This window comes from Apium graveolens, chromosome 4 (assembly GCF_009905375.1).
Source record: "Apium graveolens cultivar Ventura chromosome 4, ASM990537v1, whole genome shotgun sequence".
Classification (NCBI taxonomy): Eukaryota; Viridiplantae; Streptophyta; class Magnoliopsida; order Apiales; family Apiaceae; genus Apium; species Apium graveolens.
The window spans coordinates 308561273-308583899 of NC_133650.1; the positions used below are offsets into that span (position 1 = coordinate 308561273).

A 22627-nucleotide genomic window follows, 5' to 3' on the forward strand; every position below is an offset into this window, starting at 1 on the left:
TCTTTTGTTGAGCTGTTGTATTAACTTCTGAGGTAATTTATGTTACTTCATGTTAAAGATATAAACTCTTTACTTGGGAGCTCTTACTTTATTGAGAACCTAGTAGTAGTAATGGTTGGCTGTCGTATCAAACCATATACCAAAAACAAATTAAGAAGAAACAAAGATCTTAACATATAAATGCGTGTTCATGTTATGCATCAAGAAATTTAATTATATTGATTTGCCTCATTGGCAAAGAAATCTCAGATGCGTTTACAAAAATGCACACATTTCTTATTTAGTAGTGAAAGAGCAAAAAAGAGTTATATATAAACACATAACTTCCATATACTTTGATCTTGCCCTGTTTGGTGTTTTCTACAAAAATCATACAAGGCATCATGACAAGAAAGAAGGTGAAGTTAGCATTCATCAGTAATGATGCTTCTCGAAAAGCGACATTCAAGAAAAGGAAGAAGGGGCTGATGAAGAAGGTTGGAGAGTTGAGTACCTTATGTGGTATTGATGCTTGTGCTATCATTTATAGTCAGTATGAGCCCCGACCTGAAGTGTGGCCTAATACAGAAGGTGTTCAGCGTGTGTTGTCTCAGTTTAAGCGAATGCCCGAGATGGAGCAGAGCAAGAAGATGGTTAATCAGGAGAGTTTTATGCGACAGAGGATTGCGAAAGCTAATGAGCAGTTGAAGAAACAGTGTAAGGATAATAGGGAGAAGGAAATGATTGAGGTTATGTATCAGTGTTTGACGGGGAAAATTGGTTTACAAAATTTGATGATCCCGGATTTGAATGATCTTGGTTGGCTTATTGATCACAAGTTGAAGGAGATTTATAAAAGAATTGATCAGATATCGGCTACTAAGAAAAAGAATACTACTACTGGGAAAGTTGGCTCTGGCTCTGGATCTGGCTGTGGCTCGGGATCAGCTGCTGCAATGTTGAAAGGTAAAGGAGTGGCTAATTGTATTGATGGAACGGAAGAAAAGGCTTTAGAGGGCGAGATGGAAGCAATGCAGCAGCAGCAGCAGAGACCGCCTTGGTTTAGCGACTGGATCAACAGCAATAGTGGGAACAGCAGTACTGATCAGATGCTGAACCAGCAGCAACACTGCCAGAATTTGGGATTTAGTCGCGGTGAGGAGACGATGATGCCTTATGGAGATGCGCAGAATGGTGGCATGTGGTCAAGTGCATTCTTTCCATAGTTTCCAATCAGAGCTACAATCAAGGAGAAGCAGATGAAAAGATTTATGTGATAGTGCTGGTTACTTGTGTTTTTGTTGTTTTTTCCGATCAACCTTGAGGATTATGGTCAAAAATACCCATTTTTGGGTTGAATTTGCTCAAAATACCCATTTTCAAAAAATATGATGAAAATACCGTTTTGGTTACGTATTTTGTAATTTGATAAGTGTAATACGCATTTGAGAATTGGGTATGTAAGAAAATTACTAAAGATACGCATTTCGTATTATCATTGGGATACGCATTTGCCAAATGCGTATCACAAAAATATAAAAAAAATAAAAACTGGATACTCATTTGACAAATGAGTATTTAGTACAAAACATGATAATCATATGGCAAATGCGTATCCAAACGAATATTTTCAGCACTACACTTCCAGAATGGATATTTTTCAGCATTTTGCACCAAAAAAATATTATTTTTAACATTCTTTCGAACTTTGAAGGATATTTGTTTTGCTTTTAATAAATTTCTATCTGGTGTGTTCTTATTTTTGCGTTGCTACAATAATTCCATTGCTTGTTATATTCCTTTTTTTTTCTTCGTTATTTTTATACATTAATAACTTCAAGGTATATTAAATCTATTATATATATAATAGAGCAAATGAGGTTGGGTGCGACAATTTATTCAATGTGAAATGACTATTTTAACCCTTGTTCTATTTATTATTTCTTATTTAATATTCATTAATAGCTAATCTTCATTAAAGTATATGAATTTTTTTATAATTAATAGCTACACACACTTACATATATATGTATACATATGTTATTTTCAATGATATAAAATTTAAAATGTGATAAATTTAATTAAGAATTAAAAATCTGAGATAATAATTAACATAAAAATTACATCAATTTTTTAGTGACATGTAATAAATTAATTGTGGTTTAAGAGAAATCATCACCAAATAATTTTAGGGTACACTTGCAAAACATAATATTTTTAAATTGTTTAACATTTAATACGATTTTTATGGCATACTTTAAACATCAAATACTTACCTATAAATGAGACAATAATATAATCACATATATATCTTCATGTATCTGTAATATTACATAAAATTATTATCAATATAATACAAAAAACGTATTTTACAGTTCAAAATATATTTTGTCACGTGTATAGTATATAGTCACATATACACTACACTATGCACGTGTATTACACAAAATTACCCCAATACAACACAAAAAAATTATTCTACAGTATCAAATATGAAGAGGCAAGTCGACAATAATATAACTGCTATTAGAATTTTTTTTCAAATACAACATAGAGCAAAATAAGGTTGATAATTCTCAATATTTATCATTAATTTAAGTTTTTAAATATGCCAAAAAAAATATTAAAATTAATTAAAAAAATTATAATATTTTAGAACATGTTGTGCCTCGCACGGGTTATAGAGCTAATTATAGAAGTATAGGTAAAGTTTAGTTCAAGAATATTTTTGGAGGTGAACATACACTGTTTTTTTAAGAGTGAATATTTAATTATTTATAAAACATAAGCTAATAATATCCTAGAAGTGGTACAAGTCTTGAGATAGCTAGGGAGCCCTTTCACTTCATTTAGAAATCGAATTATGATCCGTTTTAATAATTTCTCACGGTTGTGCTACCAGAAGCCTATCTAGTGGCGGATCCAGGTTTCAATTTAGGGGGGCCGGAAAAAAAAATTGTAATCAAATCAACAACTATAAGCAAAAGAGCAAATGAACATATATTATAATGTAATATTTACAAGATCATCAGCCTATCTTTCATACTCTGAAATCGTTTCATAATTTCTTCATTTTCAATTGTTTGAAAAATATCTCTCTCAATATATGTTATCAAACAATCATTCAACCAAATATCTCCCATTCTATTCCGAAGCGTAGTTTTAACAAGTTTCATTGCTGAAAATCCTCTCTCAACTGTTGCAGTTGCAACCGGTAGAATTAGTGACAATTTTATCAACATATAAACCCAAGGAAATCCAATATCTTTGTGTTTTTGAAGCATTTTTTGAGCAAGATCATGGATGCCCTTCAAATTTTGAAATTCAGCATTACTTCTCATGTCAACAATATAGCTAGAAAGCTGGTCTTCAAGTGATAGAAGACGAATTTGATCAAATTCTGAAGTATAAAATCTTGCAAGTTGAACTAATTTTACTTATCAAAAGTTAAAAAAGAATTCTGCGGATTTAGGCATGATATGCAGGAAAGTAACTCCATGTTATCTCTATCAAGACGCTCGTTAATCTCTTGCAATTGATAATCAATTATAGTATTCATCAAACTAATCTTGAAGTGGTGTTTATTAGAAACTTTTTGCAGTTTACGTCTTGATCTTCCACGAGGCATAGAGATAGCATCCATATCTGGGACATCGATCTCAAACTTTTCACAGAATTTGGAAATATCAACAATTAACTCATTCCATCCATCATCTCTGAATGTTTGTAGCATTTTCTTCGATACATTTACCAAACATAAAGCATTAGCAAGATCCTGGACTTTTCTTTGTAGTGCTTGTGATAAGTCATTTGTGATTCCTAAAACTTTTCTCATCAAATGCAATAGAAAAATAAACTCAAAGTCATTCATTGCATCAATAAGTCTATAAATCTCTCCTTTATTTTCATGAAAGGAAGGCATAACTTTTATTTCTTCAAGCAGATCAAGTGCCGGTGAAAATAAAGAAGTCACACTTAGAATTGTATTATAATGCGAACACCATCTTGTATCTCCTGGACGTTTAAGAACTGCCTCTTGATTCAAGCCTTACCAGTCATTCGATTGCCTTGGGATATTTCTTCAGCTAACTTTTCTATTTGTTTCACCCAGACTAATTCTTTTCTTTTGCAAGAAGCCCCAACAAATTCACCAAAGATGCTAGATGGTAAAAAAAATGAGCAAATTTTATCATGCTTTTTTGAAACTGCAACAAGTGTGAGCTGCAATTGATGAGCAAAGCAATGCACATAAAAGGCAGATGCATGTTCTGCTAGTATTAAACTTTTTAGCCCACTAATATGTCTGCTCATATTACTAGCCCCGTCAAAACCTTGACCACGAATACTCGATATGCTCAGACCATGTGTGGCAAAGAGTACGTCAATTGCTGATTTTAGGACAATCAAGAGATGCTTAAAGGATGTCAAATTGCATGTACATGATGTTAACATATTAATTGTATCAATATATATAGTGACAAGTGACTCTTATAGGGTGCAAAGTGACTCTAATATGGTGAAAAGTGACTTACACGGTTGATTAGAGCCAAAATGTGGAACAAATTGACTTGTATGAAAGTGGCACTAAGAGATGGTAAAGGATGTCAATTGGATGTGTATAATGTTAACATGTTAATTTTACAGATATATGGTGGTAAGTGACTCTAATTAGGGTGCAAAGTGACTCTAATATGGTGAAAAGTGACTTACATAGTTGATTAGACGTCAAAATGTGGCCCAAAGTTGAGTCCTATTATGAAATATCAAAGTGTGCTAAAACGAAGCTAAACTGGATTTTCATGATGTTAACTGCTAATTGTATCAATATGGTGGCAAGTGGCTCTTATAGGGTGTAATTGACTCTAATATGGTGAAAAGTGACTTATACGGTTGATCACAGACCAACTGCCTATCATCTGAGATCACAGACCAACTGCCATTGTTTTTCTTACAAATGTTGCTTGTTTATGTATTACACTTGACAAATATTGACTAGTTACTGATAAATTTCTTTTCTTGAGCATTGTATTAACTTCTGAGGCAATTTATGTTACTTCATGTTAAAGATATAAACTCTTTACTTGGGAGCTCTTACTTTATTCGAGAACCTAGTAATAGTAATGGTTGGCTGTCGTATCAGTAGAGTCGGCCAAACGTCGGGCCGCCCGTGCCGGGGCGAATTTCCAGCGGTCCGGTTCAACAGCCAGTTAACTCGTGAACATCTCGCGAATTAGGGGATTTTAATGGTCCGACGAGTCTAGCGGTTCAGGGCGAACGACGAATAACACGAATAAAATGAATAATCGTGAATAACTGCGGGCTGCTTTGATTCGACACCACCCACCTTTTGTTGTTGTTTTTTTTATATTTTGTTTTTTACTTAGTACAAACAGACTTTGCATTTCTGTTTTTATTTTACATTTTTTATATTCTGTTTTTATTTTACATTTTTTATATTGAAAAAGATTTTTGATTTATAACACATTTCAACATTTTTAACAATTTACTCATATTTTTATTTGATAAACTAATCAAGACAAACAAATTTTATTTTTACTCGTATTTTGAAAAAGTTAATTTTTAAAAAACAAATTTGTTATTTTTGAAAACATAGTTAATTTTTGCAAATGAGTTACTCTATTACGAAGGAAAAGAGGACGATACGATATCAATATCAGTACAAGTCAACTGATACGGTATCAGTATCAGTCAACTGACATTTTTTATTTAGCCCAAAACACCTTGATATCGCGTATCTCCCTCGCTTTCTTTACGGATGGGCAAGAGTCGAACAAGTGACTGAAATTGTATCTATTCTAAACATCGTTCCGAACCGGCTTAAGATATCTTGTAATTAATAAAATAATCTTAAAAGTATATGTAATTTTGATTTATAAGTAACTTATAAATTGTAGTCAACTATGTATTGTTCGTGTAATATCCAACTCAGCTCGTTTTGGCTTTGATTTAAATTTTGAAGAAGGGAACACCATACTTTCAAATTGATCCAAATATAATTTACTATTCAATGTAGCCGTTAATTATTTGTACTTAACAATCACACAAGTAATTACAATTTTACGATTTTACCGATTTGGAAAATCATATTGAGATTATATGTTTCCAATTAAAATGATTCTATATTTATTACCTAACTATGGAAACTTTTATTTAGCTAGATATTACAACTAATTATACTTATCTCAAATGACTTGAAAACGTGTAAAACCATATACCAAAACAAATTAAGAAGAAACAAAGATCTTAACATATAATGCGTGTTCATGTTATGCATCAAGAAATTTAATTATATTGATTTGCCTCATTGGCAAAGAATCTCAGATGCGTTTACAAAAATGCACACATTTCTTATTTAGTAGTGAAAGAGCAAAAAAGAGTTATATATAAACACATAACTTCCATATACTTTGATCTTGCCCTGTTTGGTGTTTTCTACAAAAATCATACAAGGCATCATGACAAGAAAGAAGGTGAAGTTAGCATTCATCAGTAATGATGCTTCTCGAAAGCGACATTCAAGAAAAGGAAGAAGGGGCTGATGAAGAAGGTTGGAGAGTTGAGTACCTTATGTGGTATTGATGCTTGTGCTATCATTTATAGTCAGTATGAGCCCCAACCTGAAGTGTGGCCTAATACAGAAGGTGTTCAGCGTGTGTTGGCTCAGTTTAAGCGAATGCCGGAGATGGAGCAGAGCAAGAAGATGGTTAATCAGGAGAGTTTTATGCGACAGAGGATTGCGAAAGCTAATGAGCAGTTGAAGAAACAGTGTAAGGATAATAGGGAGAAGGAAATGATTGAGGTTATGTATCAGTATTTGACGGGGAAAATTGGTTTACAAAATTTGATGATCCCGGATTTGAATGATCTTGGTTGGCTTATTGATCACAAGTTGAAGGAGATTTATAAAAGAATTGATCAGATATCGGCTACTAAGAAAAAGAATACTACTACTGGGAAAGTTGGCTCTGGCTCTGGATCTGGCTGTGGCTCGGGATCAGCTGCTGCAATGTTGAAAGGTAAAGGAGTGGGTAATTGTGTTGATGGAACGGAAGAAAGGCTTTAGAGGGCGAGATGGAAGCAATGCAGCAGCAGCAGCAGAGACCGCCTTGGTTCAGCGACTGGATCAACAGCAATAGTGGGAACAGCAGTACTGATCAGATGCAGAACCAGCAGCAACACTGCCAGAATTTGGGATTTAGTCGCGGTGAGGAGATGATGATGCCTTATGGAGATGCGCAGAATGGTGGCATGTGGTCAAGTGCATTCTTTCCATAGTTTCCAATCAAGGAGAAGCAGATGAAAGGATTTGTGTGACCGTGCTGGTTACCTGTGTTTTTGTTGTTTTTTGGATCAACCTTGAGGATAATGGTTAAAAATACCCATTTTTGGGTTGAATTTGCTCAAAATACCCATTTTCAAAAAATATGCTCAAATGCTAATTACACGCATTTGAGAATACTAAAGATACGCATTTCGTATTATCATTGGTATAGCATATGCCAAATTCGTATCACGCATTTGCAACAAATCATTGATACGCATAATGCATCACAAAATATAAAAAAAATAAAAACTGGATATCATTTGACAAATGGGTATTTAGTACAAAACAGATATCATATGGCAATTGCGTATCCAAACGAATATTTTCAGCATACACTCCCAGAATGGATATTTTCAGCATTTTGCACCAAAAAAATATTATTATTAACATTCTTTCGAACTTTGAAGGATATTTGTTTTGCTTTTAATAAATTTCTATCTGGTGTGTTCTTATTTTTCTTGCTACAATAATTCCATTGCTTGTTATATTCCTTTTTTTTCTTCGTTATTTTTATACATTAATAACTTCAAGGTATATTAAATCTATCTCTTCTATATATAATAGCACAACATGGGGATAATATTTTGAGATTAAAAAGTCTCATTGAAAAGACTAAATTACCCCTGTTTTTAATATTTATATAAAAGTTGTGTTTTGTGAGAATCGAACTCGAGCTGCTTCATTCTTCAACAACCTCGTACCACTACACCATATTGTCACATGTGCTTTTTATCATACATATTATGTAAGTGTGCGAAAGAAATATTTTATTTAACTTTAAATATAACTACTTGAATTCCGCAAAAAAATGATAGTTACTTGAATATTTGTACAATTAGTTTTAAAGAACTGAATTTCATATATAAATTTAGGCATAGTACACAAATGGATTATTATCTTATTTATTATTATTTCTTAGTTTGAAAATATATCTCAGATATTTTTAACATATTTTTAATTATAAAAAGTAATTAAAATATACATATATAATTTTTAAAGAAAATATTGAAAATAGAATCACCTATATATAAATAATCTAGATTGGTATTAAATATTTAGATAAATTCGAATTATAATGTGTCAATGAATTTTAGTTTATTTTGAATTTGAAATCAGAATTTGGCCCATTATTCAAAAAATACTTGAAATTTGACTACATGACTAGCCGAAAAACATTGTAATATTCTACGTTTAGTAAATTTAAATTACAAGTTCGACGAGAATATCTTACCAATAATGTGAAATTTTTTGATATCTTATATTAATATAAATTGATGTGTTTGAGGTATTTATAGAATCAAGTCAACTGATTATTTGTATTAAAATTACTAACTTCACTGGTAGCGCAATAGTGTTTTGGGACTTGTACTGATTTTAAAAATATTTGAAATTTGATATGAGATCTCACGAGATTTGTTAAAATTATGATGTTATATTAAATCGATTTATTTTTCATTTTTCACTTATAAAAACTAGCATTTTAAAAAAAATCTTTTAGATAAACAATATTTATTGATCAGAATAATATTGTACAAATATTTTAAATTATTTTAATATTTTGAATTATTCAAATAAAAGTTATATCTATACTATATTGTAGCATTTGATTCAATACATTGTATACTATTTAAAAAAATATTGGTCAATAATTTGAAGGAATTAACCAGTTCAACTAATATTTATAAAACTTTATCGAATTGAAAAATATTTAATTTTAGGAGAAGTATACAATATCAAATTATTATATGAAAAAATATTAGAGTTGTAATGAAAGAAACTAAAAATAGTTTAAATAAAATATAATTATAATTTTTCCTTCAAATTCTTGAAAAAAATCATGAACATCAATAATAAGTCTTACAATATATAATTTATTTCTATGTTACATGATTGATACTCGGTCGCGTAAAAAATATATATGGATTGTTTGTGAGTGATAATGTGAATACCATATATAAATTATTGCAATTTATTTATTACATAATTTTAATTTTTGAATAATTATAAATACATGTTATTTAAGTAATCAATTGCATCAGTAGATATTAATAATGATTATACATGTACATAAATTAGATATTTAGCATATAAATTTGAAACCAACGTAATTTCCTAAAAATGTAACATACGATAATTCACATGCTAACATAGACAAACTTAATCTTATTTTGTTAAGAGTAGTGTAAAAAAACTAACATTTTTCTAAACATACATACGTTAAATTTCAAAAACTAACATTTTCCATTAAAATCAACTTTTATATTAACAGTAGTGTAAATTTTATATTATTTTATATTATGATTGCAAGTAATTCTGAATTCAGTTATTCATTTTTTATCTTTTTAAATTGAGTAAGTTAATTGTAAATTAGTAGAGAACTCAATAATATATATACCAGTTATATAGTTTACTTAAATAAAATTTAAATTTTTTGGTCAACTCTATATTCAACATATATGTTAATTTTTAACTTTTTCTTTATAAACATACCAACGACATTCTACATATTAAATTTATTTGTTTCATTTTAAACGAACACTAACTACCCTATATTATTCTTCATTAAATACAATTATACAACACAAACAAGAATATATATATTTTTCTAATGAGCTATATTGGAAATGTTGTGTAATTTAGTAATGTCTTGACATATTTTATTCACATATACAACCTCATATCACTGCACCATATTGTCACATGTGCTTTTTATGATACACATAATATGTAAGTGTGCTAAGTTAGTATTTTATTTAGCTTTTAAGATAGCTACTTGAATTTCGAAAAAAAATAGTTACTTGAATATTTGTACAGTTAATTTTAAAGAATTGTATTTCACATATAAAGAATTGAAAAAAAAAATCTTGAATATTAATAATAAGTCTTTACAATATAATATATTTTTATGTTATAACCATGATTGATACTCGGTTGCGTAAAAAATAGATATGGATTGCTTGTCAGTAATAATGTGAATACCATATATATATATATTATTGCAATCTATTTATTTATTACATAATTTTAATTTTTGAATAATTCATATTATTTAAGTAATCAATTGTCTCACTAGATGTTAATAATGATTATACATGTATACAAATCAGATATTTAGCATATAAATAATTAAAACCATCTTAATTTACTAAAAAATAAATATACGATAATTTACATGTTGACACACACATAACTTAATCTTACTTTTTTAACAGTAGTGTAAATAAAAAACTAACATTTTTCCATACATACATATGTTGAATTTTAAAAACTAACATTTTTCATTAAAATCAACTTTTATAGTAGTGTAAATTTTATATTATTGTATATTATGATTGCAAGTCATTCTGACTTCAATTATGAATTTTTTATCTTTTCAAATTAAGTAAGTTAATTGTAAGTTATTAGTGAACTCGGTAATAATATAGCCCACTACATATACTTTATTTAAATAAAATTTAAAATTTTTGGTCAACTGTGTATACGACATTTATGTTTATTTTTAGCTTTTTCTTTGTAAACATACTAATGACGTTCTATAGATTAAGTTTAATCGTTTCGTTTTAAACGTACACTGACTACCCTTTTTATATTCATTCATTAAATACAAACATGGTTATAAATATCGGTAATCGGTACTAATCGGTTTAGGTACCGATTAGGGATTAATCGGCAAATCGGGGATTAATCGAAACAAAAATCGGATATATTTAATATTTTAATAATTTATAATATATTTACCTTATTTATTGAATTATATAATTCAAAAATAATTTATAAATATTAATCGGATTTCAAAAAATAGATCGGCCAAATATTTTTTAAGGATTAATCAGGGATTTTTAGAACACTGAATACAAATTATACAACACAAACAAGAATAGATATATATATATATATATTGCTTAATGAGCTATATTTGAAACGTTGTGTAATTTGGTAATATTTTGTATGAAAATAATACATATTGATAAATAATCAACTTGTATTTGATATACGTTAGACATTGTACAATATTTACAAATAAAAAAATAGCTAAAAATATTATAATTGTATATTGCATAAGTAAACTCTAAAAAATGACTCGTGTCTCGCATGGGTTATTATGCTAGTTATATATATAGAGCAAATGGGGTTGAGTGAGACAATTTATTCAATGTGAAATGACTATTTTAACCCTTGCTATTTATTATTTCTTATTTAATATTCATTAATAGCTAATCTTCATTAAAGTATATGAATTTTTTGTAATTAATAGCTACACACACTTACATATATATGTATACATATGTTATTTTCAATGATATAAAATTTAAAATGTGATAAATTTAATTAAGAATTAAAAATCTGAATAATATTAACATAAAAATTACATCAATTTTTTAGTGACATGTATAAATTAATTGTGGTTTAAGAGAAATCATCACCAAATAATTTTAGGGTACACTTGCAAAACATAATATTTTTAAATTGTTTAACATTTAATACGATTTTTTATGGCATACTTTAAACATCAAATACTTATAAATGAGACAATAATATAATCACATATATATCTTCATGTTCTGTAATATTACATAAAATTATTATCAATATAATACAAAAAACGTATTTTACAGTTCAAAATATATTTTGTCACGTGTATATATAGTCACATATACACTACACTATGCACGTGTATTACACAAAATTACCCCAATACAACACAAAAAAATTATACAGTATCAAATATGAAGAGGCAAGTCGACAATAATATAACTGCTATTAGAAATTTTTTTCAAATACAACATAGAGCAAAATAAGGTTGATAATTCTCAATATTTATCATTAATTTAATTTTAAATATGCCAAAAAAAATAAAAATTAATTAAAAAAATTATAATATTTTAGAACATGTTGTGCCTCGCACGGGTTATAGAGCTAATTATAGAAGTATAGGTAAAGTTTAGTTCAAGAATATTTTTGGAGGTGAACATACACTGTTTTTTAAGAGTGAATATTTAATTATTTATAAACATAAGCTAATAATATCCTAGAAGTGGTACAAGTCTTGAGATAGCTAGGGAGCCCTTTCACTTCATTTAGAAATCGAATTATCCGTTTTAATAATTTCTCACGGTTGTGCTACCAGAAGCCTATCTAGTGGCGGATCCAGGTTTCAATTTAGGGGGGCCGGAAAAAAAATTGTAATCAAATCAACAACTATAAGCAAAAGAGCAAATGAACATATAATATTTACAAGATCATCAGCCTATCTTTCATACTCTGAAATCGTTTCATAATTTCTTCATTTTCAATTGTTTGAAAAATATCTCTCTCAATATATGTTATCAAACAATCATTCAACCAAATATCTCCCATTCTATTCCGAAGCGTAGTTTTAACAAGTTTCATTGCTGAAAATCCTCTCTCAACTGTTGCAGTTGCAACCGGTAGAATTAGTGACAATTTTATCAACATATAAACCCAAGGAAATCCAATATCTTTTGTTTTTGAAGCATTTTTTGAGCAAGATCATGGATGCCCTTCAAATTTTGAAAATCAGCATTACTTCTCATGTCAACAATATAGCTAGAAAGCTGGTCTTCAAGTGATAGAAGACGAATTTGATCAAATTCTGAAGATAAAATCTTGCAAGTTGAACTAATTTTTACTTATCAAAAGTTAAAAAAGAATTCTGCGGATTTAGGCATGATATGCAGGAAAGTAACTCCATGTTATCTCTATCAAGACGCTCGTTAATCTCTTGCAATTGATAATCAATTATAGTATTCATCAAACTAATCTTGAAGTGGTGTTTATTAGAAACTTTTTGCAGTTTACGTCTTGATCTTCCACGAGGCATAGAGATAGCATCCATATCTGGGACATCGATCTCAAACTTTTCACAGAATTTGGAAATATCAACAATTAACTCATTCCATCCATCATCTCTGAATGTTTGTAACATTTTCTTCGATACATTTACCAAACATAAAGCATTAGCAAGATCCTGGTCTTTTCTTTGTAGTGCTTGTGATAAGTCATTTGTGATTCCTAAAACTTTTCTCATCAAATGCAATAGAAAAATAAACTCAAAGTCATTCATTGCATCAATAAGTCTATAAATCTCTCCTTTATTTTCATGAAAGGAAGGCATCTTTTATTTCTTCAAGCATCAAGTGCCGGTGAAAATAAAGAAGTCACACTTAGAATTGTTATAATGCGAACCCATCTTGTATCTCCTGGACGTTTAAGAACTGCCTCTTGATTCAAGCCTTTACCAGTCATTCGATTGCCTTGGGATATTTCTTCAGCTAACTTTTCTATTTGTTTCACCCGGACTAATTCTTTTCTCTTGCAAGAAGCCCCAACAAAATTCACCAAAGATGCTAGATGGTAAAAAATGAGCAAATTTTATCATGCTTTTTTGAAACTGCAACAAGTGTGAGCTGCAATTGATGAGCAAAGCAATGCACATAAAAGGCAGATGCATTTTCTGCTAGTATTAAACTTTTTAGCCCACTAATATGTCTGCTCATATTACTAGCCCCGTCAAAACCTTGACCACGAATACGCGATATGCTCAGACCATGTGTGGCAAAGAGTACGTCAATTGCTGATTTTAGGACAATCAAGAGATGTTAAAGGATGTCAAATTGCATGTACATGATGTTAACATATTAATTGTATCAATATATAGTGACAAGTGACTCTTATAGGGTGCAAAGTGACTCTAATATGGTGAAAAGTGACTTACACGGTTGATTAGAGCCAAAATGTGGAACAAAATTGACTTGTATGAAAGTGGCACTAAGAGATGGTAAAAGGATGTCAAATTGGATGTATATGTTAACATGTTAATTTTACAATATATGGTGGTAAGTGACTCTAATAGGGTGCAAAGTGACTCTAATATGGTGAAAAGTGACTTACATAGTTGATTAGAGTCAAAATGTGGCCCAAAGTTGAGTCCTATTATGAAATATCAAAGTGTGCTAAAACGAAGCTAAACTGGATTCATGATGTTAACATGTTAATTGTATCAATATGGTGGCAAGTGGCTCTTATAGGGTGCAAAGTGACTCTAATATGGTGAAAAGTGACTTATATGGTTGATCACAGACCAACTGCCTATCATCTGAGATCACAGACCAACTGCCATTTTTTTCTTTACAAATGTTGCTTGTTTATGTATTACACTTGACAAATATTGACTAGTTACTGATAAATTTCTTTTGTTGAGCTATTGTATTAACTTCTGAGGCAATTTCTGTTACTTCATGTTAAAGATATAAACTCTTTACTTGGGAGCTCTTACTTTATTTGAGAACCTAGTAGTAGTAATGGTTGGCTGTCGTATCAGTAGAGCCGGCCAAACGGTCGGGCCGCCCGTGCCGGGGCGAATTTCCAGGGTCCGGTTCAACAGCCAGTTAACTCGTGAACAGCTCGCGAATTAGGCGATTTTAATGGTCCGACGAGTCTAGCGGTTCGGGGCGAACGACGAATAACACACGAATAAAATGAATAATCGTGAATAACCGCGGGCTGCTTTGATTCGACACCACCCACCTTTTGTTGTCTTTTTTTGGTTTTTTTTATATTTTGTTTTTTACTTTGTACAAACAGACTTTGCATTTCTGTTTTTATTTTACATTTTTTGGATTTCTGTTTTTATTTTACATTTTTTATATTGAAAAAGATTTTCGATTTATAACACATTTCAACATTTTTAACAATTTACACATATTTTTATTTGATAAACTAATCAAGACAAACAAATTTTATTTACTCGTATTTTGAAAAAGTTAGTTTTAAAAACAAATTTGTTATTTTGAAAAACAAAGTTAATTTTTGCAAATGAGTTACTCTGTTACGGAAGGAAAAGAGGACGATACGATATTATCAGTATAAGTCAACTGATACGGTATCAGTATCAAACTGACATTTTTCATTTAGCCCAAAACACCTTGATATCGTATCTCCCTCGCTTTTTTTACGGATGGGCAAGAGTCGAACAAGTCACTGAAATTGTATCTATTCTAAACATCGTTCCGAACCGGCTTAAGATATCTTGTAATTAATAAAATAATTTAAAATATATGTAATTCTGATTTATAAGTAACTTATAAATTGTAGTCAACTATGTATTGTTCGTGTAATATCCAACTCAGCTCGTTCGGCTTTGAGAAATTTTGAAGAAGGGAACACCATACTTTCAAATTGATCCAAATATAATTTACTATTCAATGTAGCCGTTAATTATTTGTACTTAACAATCACGCAAGTAATTACAATTTTACGATTTTACCGATTTGGAAAATCATATTGAGATTATATTCCAATTAAAATGATTCATATTTATTACCTAACTATGGAAACTTTTATTTAGCTAGATATTACAACTAATTATACTTACCTCAAATGACATGAAAACGTGTAAAACCATATACCAAAAACAAATTAAGAAGAAACAAAGATCTTAACATATAAATGCGTGTTCATGTTATGCATCAAGAAATTTAATTATATTGATTTGCCTCATTGGCAAAGAAATCTCAGATGCGTTTACAAAAATGCACACATTTCTTATTTAGTAGTGAAAGAGCAAAAAAGAGTTATATATAAACACATAACTTCCATATACTTTGATCTTGCCCTGTTTGGTGTTTTCTACAAAAATCATACAAGGCATCATGACAAGAAAGAAGGTGAAGTTAGCATTCATCAGTAATGATGCTTCTCGAAAAGCGACATTCAGAAAAGGAGAAGGGGCTGATGAAGAAGGTTGGAGAGTTGAGTACCTTATGTGGTATTGATACTTGTGCTATCATTTATAGTCAGTATGAGCCCCAACCTGAAGTGTGGCCTAATACAGAAGGGTGTTCAGCGTGTGTTGGCTCAGTTTAAGCGAATGCCGGAGATGGAGCAGAGCAAGAAGATGGTTAATCAGGAGAGTTTTTATGCGACAGAGGATTGCGAAAGCTACATGAGCAGTTGAAGAAACAGTGTAAGGATAATAGGGAGAAGGAAATGATTGAGGTTTATGTATCAGTGTTTGACGGGGAAAATTGGTTTACAAAATTGATGATCCCGGATTTGAATGATCTTGGTTGGCTTATTGATCACAAGTGAAGGATGATTTATAAAAGAATTGATCAGATATCGGCTACTAAGAAAAGAATACTACTACTGGGAAAGTTGGCTCTGGCTCTGGATCTGGCTGTGGCTCGGGATCAGCTGCTGCAATGTTGAAAGGTAAAGGAGTGGTAATTGTGTTGATGGACGGAAGAAAAGGCTTTAGAGGGCGAGATGGAAGCAATGCAGCAGCAGCAGCAGAGACCGCCTTGGTTAGCGGACTGGATCAACAGCAATAGTGGGAACAGCAGTACTGAATCAGATGCATGACCATGCAGCAACACTGCCAGAATTTGGGATTAAGTCGCGGTGAGGAGATGATGATGCCTTATGGAGATGCGCAGAATGGTGGCATGTGGTCAAGTGCATTCTTTCCATAGTTTCAATCAGAGCTACAATCAAGGATAAGCAGATGAAGAGAAGTTATGTGATAGTGCTGGTTACTTGTGTTTTTGTTAGTTTTTTCGATCAATCCTTGAGAATGATGATTAAAAATATCCCATTTTTGGGTTGAATTTGCTAAAATACCCATTTTCAAAAAATATGCTCAAATGGGTATTACACGCATTTGAGAATCTGTGTATGTAAGAAAATTATTAGAGACACGCATTTCGTATTATCATTGGGATACGCATTTGCCAAATGCCGTATCACAATAATATAAAAAAAAAACTGGATACTAATTTGACAAATGGGTATATAGTACAAAACATGTAATCATATCGGTAAATGCGTATCCAAACGAATATTTTCAGCACTACACTCCCAGAATGGATATTTTCAGCCATTTTGCACCAAAAAATATTATTTTTAACATTCTTTCGAACTTTGAAGGATATTTGTTTTGCTTTTAAATAAATTTCTATCTGGTGTGTTCTTATTTTTGCGTTGCTACAATAATTTCATTGCTTGTTATATTCCTTTTTTTACTTCGTTATTTTTATACATTATAACTTCAAGGTATATTAAATCTTATAATAGAGCAAATGGGGTTGGGTGAGACAATTTATTCAATGTGAAATGGACTGTTTTAACCCTTGTCCTATTTATTATTTCGTATTTAATATTTATTAATAGCTAATCTTCATTTAAAGTATATGAATTATTTTGTAATTAATAGCTACACACACTTACATATATATGTATACATATGTTATTTTCAATGATATAAAATTTAAAATGTGATAAATTTATTAAGAATTAGATTAGTCTGAAATAATTATTAACATAAAAATTACATCAATTTTTTAGTAACATGTATTAAATTAATTGTGGTTTAAGAGACAATCATCACCAAATAATTTTAGGGTACACTTGCAAAACATAATATTTTTAATTGTTTAAAATTTAATACGATTTTTTATGACATACTATAAACATCAAATACTTCTTATAAAATAGACAATAATATAGTCACATATATATCCATCATGTTTTTGTAATATATACATAAAATCCTTATTAATATAGTACAAAAAAGTATTTTACAGTTCAAAATATATTTTGTCACGTGTATAGTATATAGTCACATATACACTACACTATGCACGTGTATTACACAAATTACCTCCAATACAACACAAAAAATTTATTATACAGTATCAAAGAGCAAGTCGAGAATAATATAACTGCTATTAGAATTTTTTTTCAAATACAACATAGAGCAAAATAAGGTTGATAATTCTCAATATTTATCATTAATTTAAATTTTTAAAGTATGCCAAAAAACATCAAAATTAATTTAAAAAAAATTATAATATTTAGAACATGTTGTGCCATCGCACATGGTATAGAGCTAATTACAGAAGTATAGGTAAAGTTTAGTTCAAGAATATTTTTGGAGGTGAACATACACTGTTTTCTTAAGAGTGAATATTTAATTATTTATCAAAGCATAAGCTAATAATATCCTAGAAGTGGTATAAGTCTTGAGATTAGATAGGGAGCCCTTTCACTTCATTTAGAAAATCGAATTGTGATCCGTTTAATATTTCTTCCGGTTGTTGCTACCAGAAGCCTATCTAGTGGCGGATCCGGGTTTCAATTTAAGGGGGGCCATAAAAAAATTGTAATCAAATCAAGAAAATAAAGCAAAGAGGCAAATGAACATATATTATATGTAATATTACAAGATCATCGGCCTATCTTTCATACTCTGAAATCGTTTCATAATTTCTTCATTTTCAATTGTTTGAAAAATATCTCTCTCAATATATGTTATCAAACAATCATTCAAACCAAATATCTCCCATTCTATTCCGAAGCGTAGTTTTAACAAGTTTTAATTGCTGAAAATCATCTCTCAACTGTTGCAGTTGCAACCGGTAGAATTAGTGACAATTTTATCAACATATAAACCCAAGGAAATCCAATATCTTTGTGTTTTTGAACCATTTTTTGAGCAAGATCATGGATGCCCTTCAAATTTTGAAAATCAGCATTACTTCTCATGTCAACTATATAGCTAGAAAGCTGGTCTTCAAGTGATAGAAGACGAATTTGATCAAATTCTGAAGGATAAAATCTTGCAAGTTGAACTAATTTTTACTTATCAAAAGTTAAGAAAGAATTCTGCGGATTTAGGCATGATATGCAGGAAAGTAACTCCATGTTATCTCTATCAAGACGCTCGTTCATCTCTTGCAATTGATAATCAATTATAGTATTCAGCAAACTAATCTTGAAGTGGTGTTTATTAGAAACTTTTTGCAGTTTACTCTTGATCTTCCACGAGGCATAGAGATAGCATCCATATCTGGGACATCGATCTCAAACTTTTCACAGAATTTGGAAACATCAACAATTAACTCATTCCATCCATCATCTCTGAATGTTTGTAACATTTTCTTCGATACATTTACCAAACAAAGCATTAGCAAGATCCTGGTCTTTTCTTTGTAGTGCTTGTGATAAGTCATTTGTGATTCCTAAAACTTTTCTCATCAAATGCAATAGAAAAATAAACTCAAAGTCATTCATTGCATCAATAAGTCTATAAATCTCTCCTTTATTTTCATGAAAGGAAGGCATGTCTTTTATTTCTTCAAGCACATCAAGTGCCGGTGAAAATAAAGAAATCACACTTAGAATTGTATGATAATGCGAACCCATCTTGTATCTCCTGGACGTTTAAGAACTGCCTCTTGATTCAAGCCTTTACCAGTCATTCGATGCCTTGGGATATTTCTTCAGCTAACTTTTCTATTTGTTTCACCGGACTAATTCTTTTCTCTTGCAAGAAGCCCCAACAAAATTCACCAAAGATGCTAGATGGTCAAAAAATGAGCAAATTTTATCATGCTTTTTTGAAACTGCAACAAGTGTGAGCTGCAATTGATGAGCAAAGCAATGCACATAAAAGGCAGATGCATTTTCTGCTAGTATTAAACTTTTTAGCCCACTAATATGTCTGCTCATATTACTAGCCCCGTCAAAACCTTGACCACGAATACGCGATATGCTCAGACCATGTGTGGCAAAGAGTACGTCAATTGCTGATTTTAGGACAATCAAGAGATGTTAAAGGATGTCAAATTGCATGTACATGATGTTAACATATTAATTGTATCAATATATAGTGACAAGTGACTCTTATAGGGTGCAAAGTGACTCTAATATGGTGAAAAGTGACTTACACGGTTGATTAGAGCCAAAATGTGGAACAAAATTGACTTGTATGATAGTGCACTAAGAGATGGTAAAAGGATGTCAAATTGGATGTATATAATGTTAACATGTTAATTTTACAAATATATGGTGGTAAGTGACTTATAGGGTGCAAAGTGACTCTAATATGGTGAAAAGTGACTTATAGTTGATTAGAGTCAAAATGTGGCCCAAAGTTGAGTCCTATTATGAAATATCAAAGTGTGCTAAAACGAAGCTAAACTGGATTTCATGATTTAACATTAATTGTATCAATATGGTGGCAAGTGCTCTTATAGGGTGCAAATGACTCTAATATGGTGAAAAGTGACTTATACGGTTGATCACACCAACTGCCTATCATCTGAGATCACAGACCAACTGCCATTGTTTTTCTTTAAAATGTTGCTTGTTTATGTATTACACTTGACAAATATTGACTAGTTACTGATAAATTTCTTTTTTGAGCTATTGTATTAACTTCTGAGGCAATTTCTGTTACTTCATGTTAAAGATATAAACTCTTTACTTGGGAGCTCTTACTTTATTGAGAACCTAGTAGTAATGGTTGGCTGTCGTATCAGTAGAGTCGGCCAAACGGTCGGGCCGCCCGTGCCGGGGCGAATTTCCAGCGGTCCGGTTCAACAGCCAGTTAACTCGTGAACAGCTCGCGAATTAGGCGATTTTAATGGTCCGACGAGTCTAGCGGTTCGGGGCGAACGACGAATAACACGAATAAAATGAATAATCGTGAATACCGCGGGCTGCTTTGATTCGACACCACCCACCTTTTGTTTTGTTTTTTTATATTTTGTTTTTTACTTTGTACAAACAGACTTTGCATTTCTGTTTTTTTATTTTTTTTTTGGATTTCTGTTTTTATTTTACATTTTTTATATTGAAAAAGATTTTCGATTTATAACACATTTCAACATTTTTAACAATTTACTCATATTTTTATTTGATAAACTAATCAAGACAAACAAATTTTATTTTTACTCGTATTTTGAAAAAGTTATTTTTAAAAAACAAATTTGTTATTTTTGAAAAACATGTTAATTTTTGCAAATGAGTTACTCTGTTACGGAAGGAAAAGAGGACGATACGATATCAGTATCAGTAAGTCAACTGATACGGTATCAGTATCAGTCAACTGACATTTTTCATTTAGCCCAAAACACCTTGATATCGCGTATCTCCCTCGCTTTTTTACGGATGGGCAAGAGTCGAACAAGTCACTGAAATTGTATCTATTCTAAACATCGTTCCGAACCGGCTTAAGATATCTTGTAATTAATAAAATAATCTTAAAAGTATATGTAATTTGATTTATAAGTAACTTATAAATTGTAGTCAACTATGTATTGTTCGTGTAATATCCAACTCAGCTCGTTTTGGCTTTGATTTAAATTTTGAAGAAGGGAACACCATACTTTCAAATTGATCCAAATATAATTTACTATTCAATGTAGCCGTTAATTATTTGTACTTAACAATCACAAGTAATTACAATTTTACGATTTTACCGATTTGGAAAATCATATTGAGTTATATGTTTCCAATTAAAATGATTCTATATTTATTACCTAACTATGGAAACTTTTATTTAGCTAGATATTACAACTAATTATACTTATCTCAAATGACTTGAAAACGTGTAAAACCATATACCAAAAACAAATTAAGAAGAAACAAAGATCTTAACATATAAATGCGTGTTCATGTTATGCATCAAGAAATTTAATTATATTGATTTGCCTCATTGGCAAAGAAATCTCAGATGCGTTTAAAAATGCACACATTTCTTATTTAGTAGTGAAAGAGCAAAAAAGAGTTATATATAAACACATAACTTCCATATACTTTGATCTTGCCCTGTTTGGTGTTTTCTACAAAAATCATACAAGGCATCATGACAAGAAAGAAGGTGAAGTTAGCATTCATCAGTAATGATGCTTCTCGAAAAGCGACATTCAAGAAAAGGAAGAAGGGGCTGATGAAGAAGGTTGGAGAGTTGAGTACCTTATGTGGTATTGATGCTTGTGCTATCATTTATAGTCAGTATGAGCCCCAACCTGAAGTGTGGCCTAATACAGAAGGTGTTCAGCGTGTGTTGGCTCAGTTTAAGCGAATGCCGGAGATGGAGCAGAGCAAGAAGATGGTTAATCAGGAGAGTTTTATGCGACAGAGGATTGCGAAAGCTAATGAGCAGTTGAAGAAACAGTGTAAGGATAATAGGGAGAAGGAAATGATTGAGGTTATGTATCAGTATTTGACGGGGAAAATTGGTTTACAAAATTTGATGATCCCGGATTTGAATGATCTTGGTTGGCTTATTGATCACAAGTTGAAGGAGATTTATAAAAGAATTGATCAGATATCGGCTACTAAGAAAAAGAATACTACTACTGGGAAAGTTGGCTCTGGCTCTGGATCTGGCTGTGGCTCGGGATCAGCTGCTGCAATGTTGAAAGGTAAAGGAGTGGTAATTGTGTTGATGGAACGGAAGAAAAGGCTTTAGAGGGCGAGATGGAAGCAATGCAG

The 22627-nt window shown here is 30.9% G+C and overlaps 3 protein-coding genes across 3 annotated transcripts; all 3 read left to right on the forward strand.

Moving 5' to 3' along the window:
- The first annotated feature begins 383 nt into the window (after positions 1–383).
- On the forward strand, positions 384–1205 carry LOC141720076 (agamous-like MADS-box protein AGL80). Its single transcript, XM_074522433.1, has one exon. It carries the CDS (start codon positions 384–386, stop codon positions 1203–1205), a length of 822 nt encoding a protein of 273 aa, XP_074378534.1.
- A 5333-nt stretch (positions 1206–6538) lies between these two features.
- LOC141720078 (agamous-like MADS-box protein AGL80) lies at positions 6539–7063 on the forward strand. Its single transcript, XM_074522434.1, has one exon. It carries the CDS (start codon positions 6539–6541, stop codon positions 7061–7063), a length of 525 nt encoding a protein of 174 aa, XP_074378535.1.
- A 14932-nt stretch (positions 7064–21995) lies between these two features.
- LOC141720079 (agamous-like MADS-box protein AGL80) lies at positions 21996–22604 on the forward strand. The gene has a single exon (XM_074522435.1). It carries the CDS (start codon positions 21996–21998, stop codon positions 22602–22604), a length of 609 nt encoding a protein of 202 aa, XP_074378536.1.
- The last annotated feature ends 23 nt before the right edge of the window (positions 22605–22627 follow it).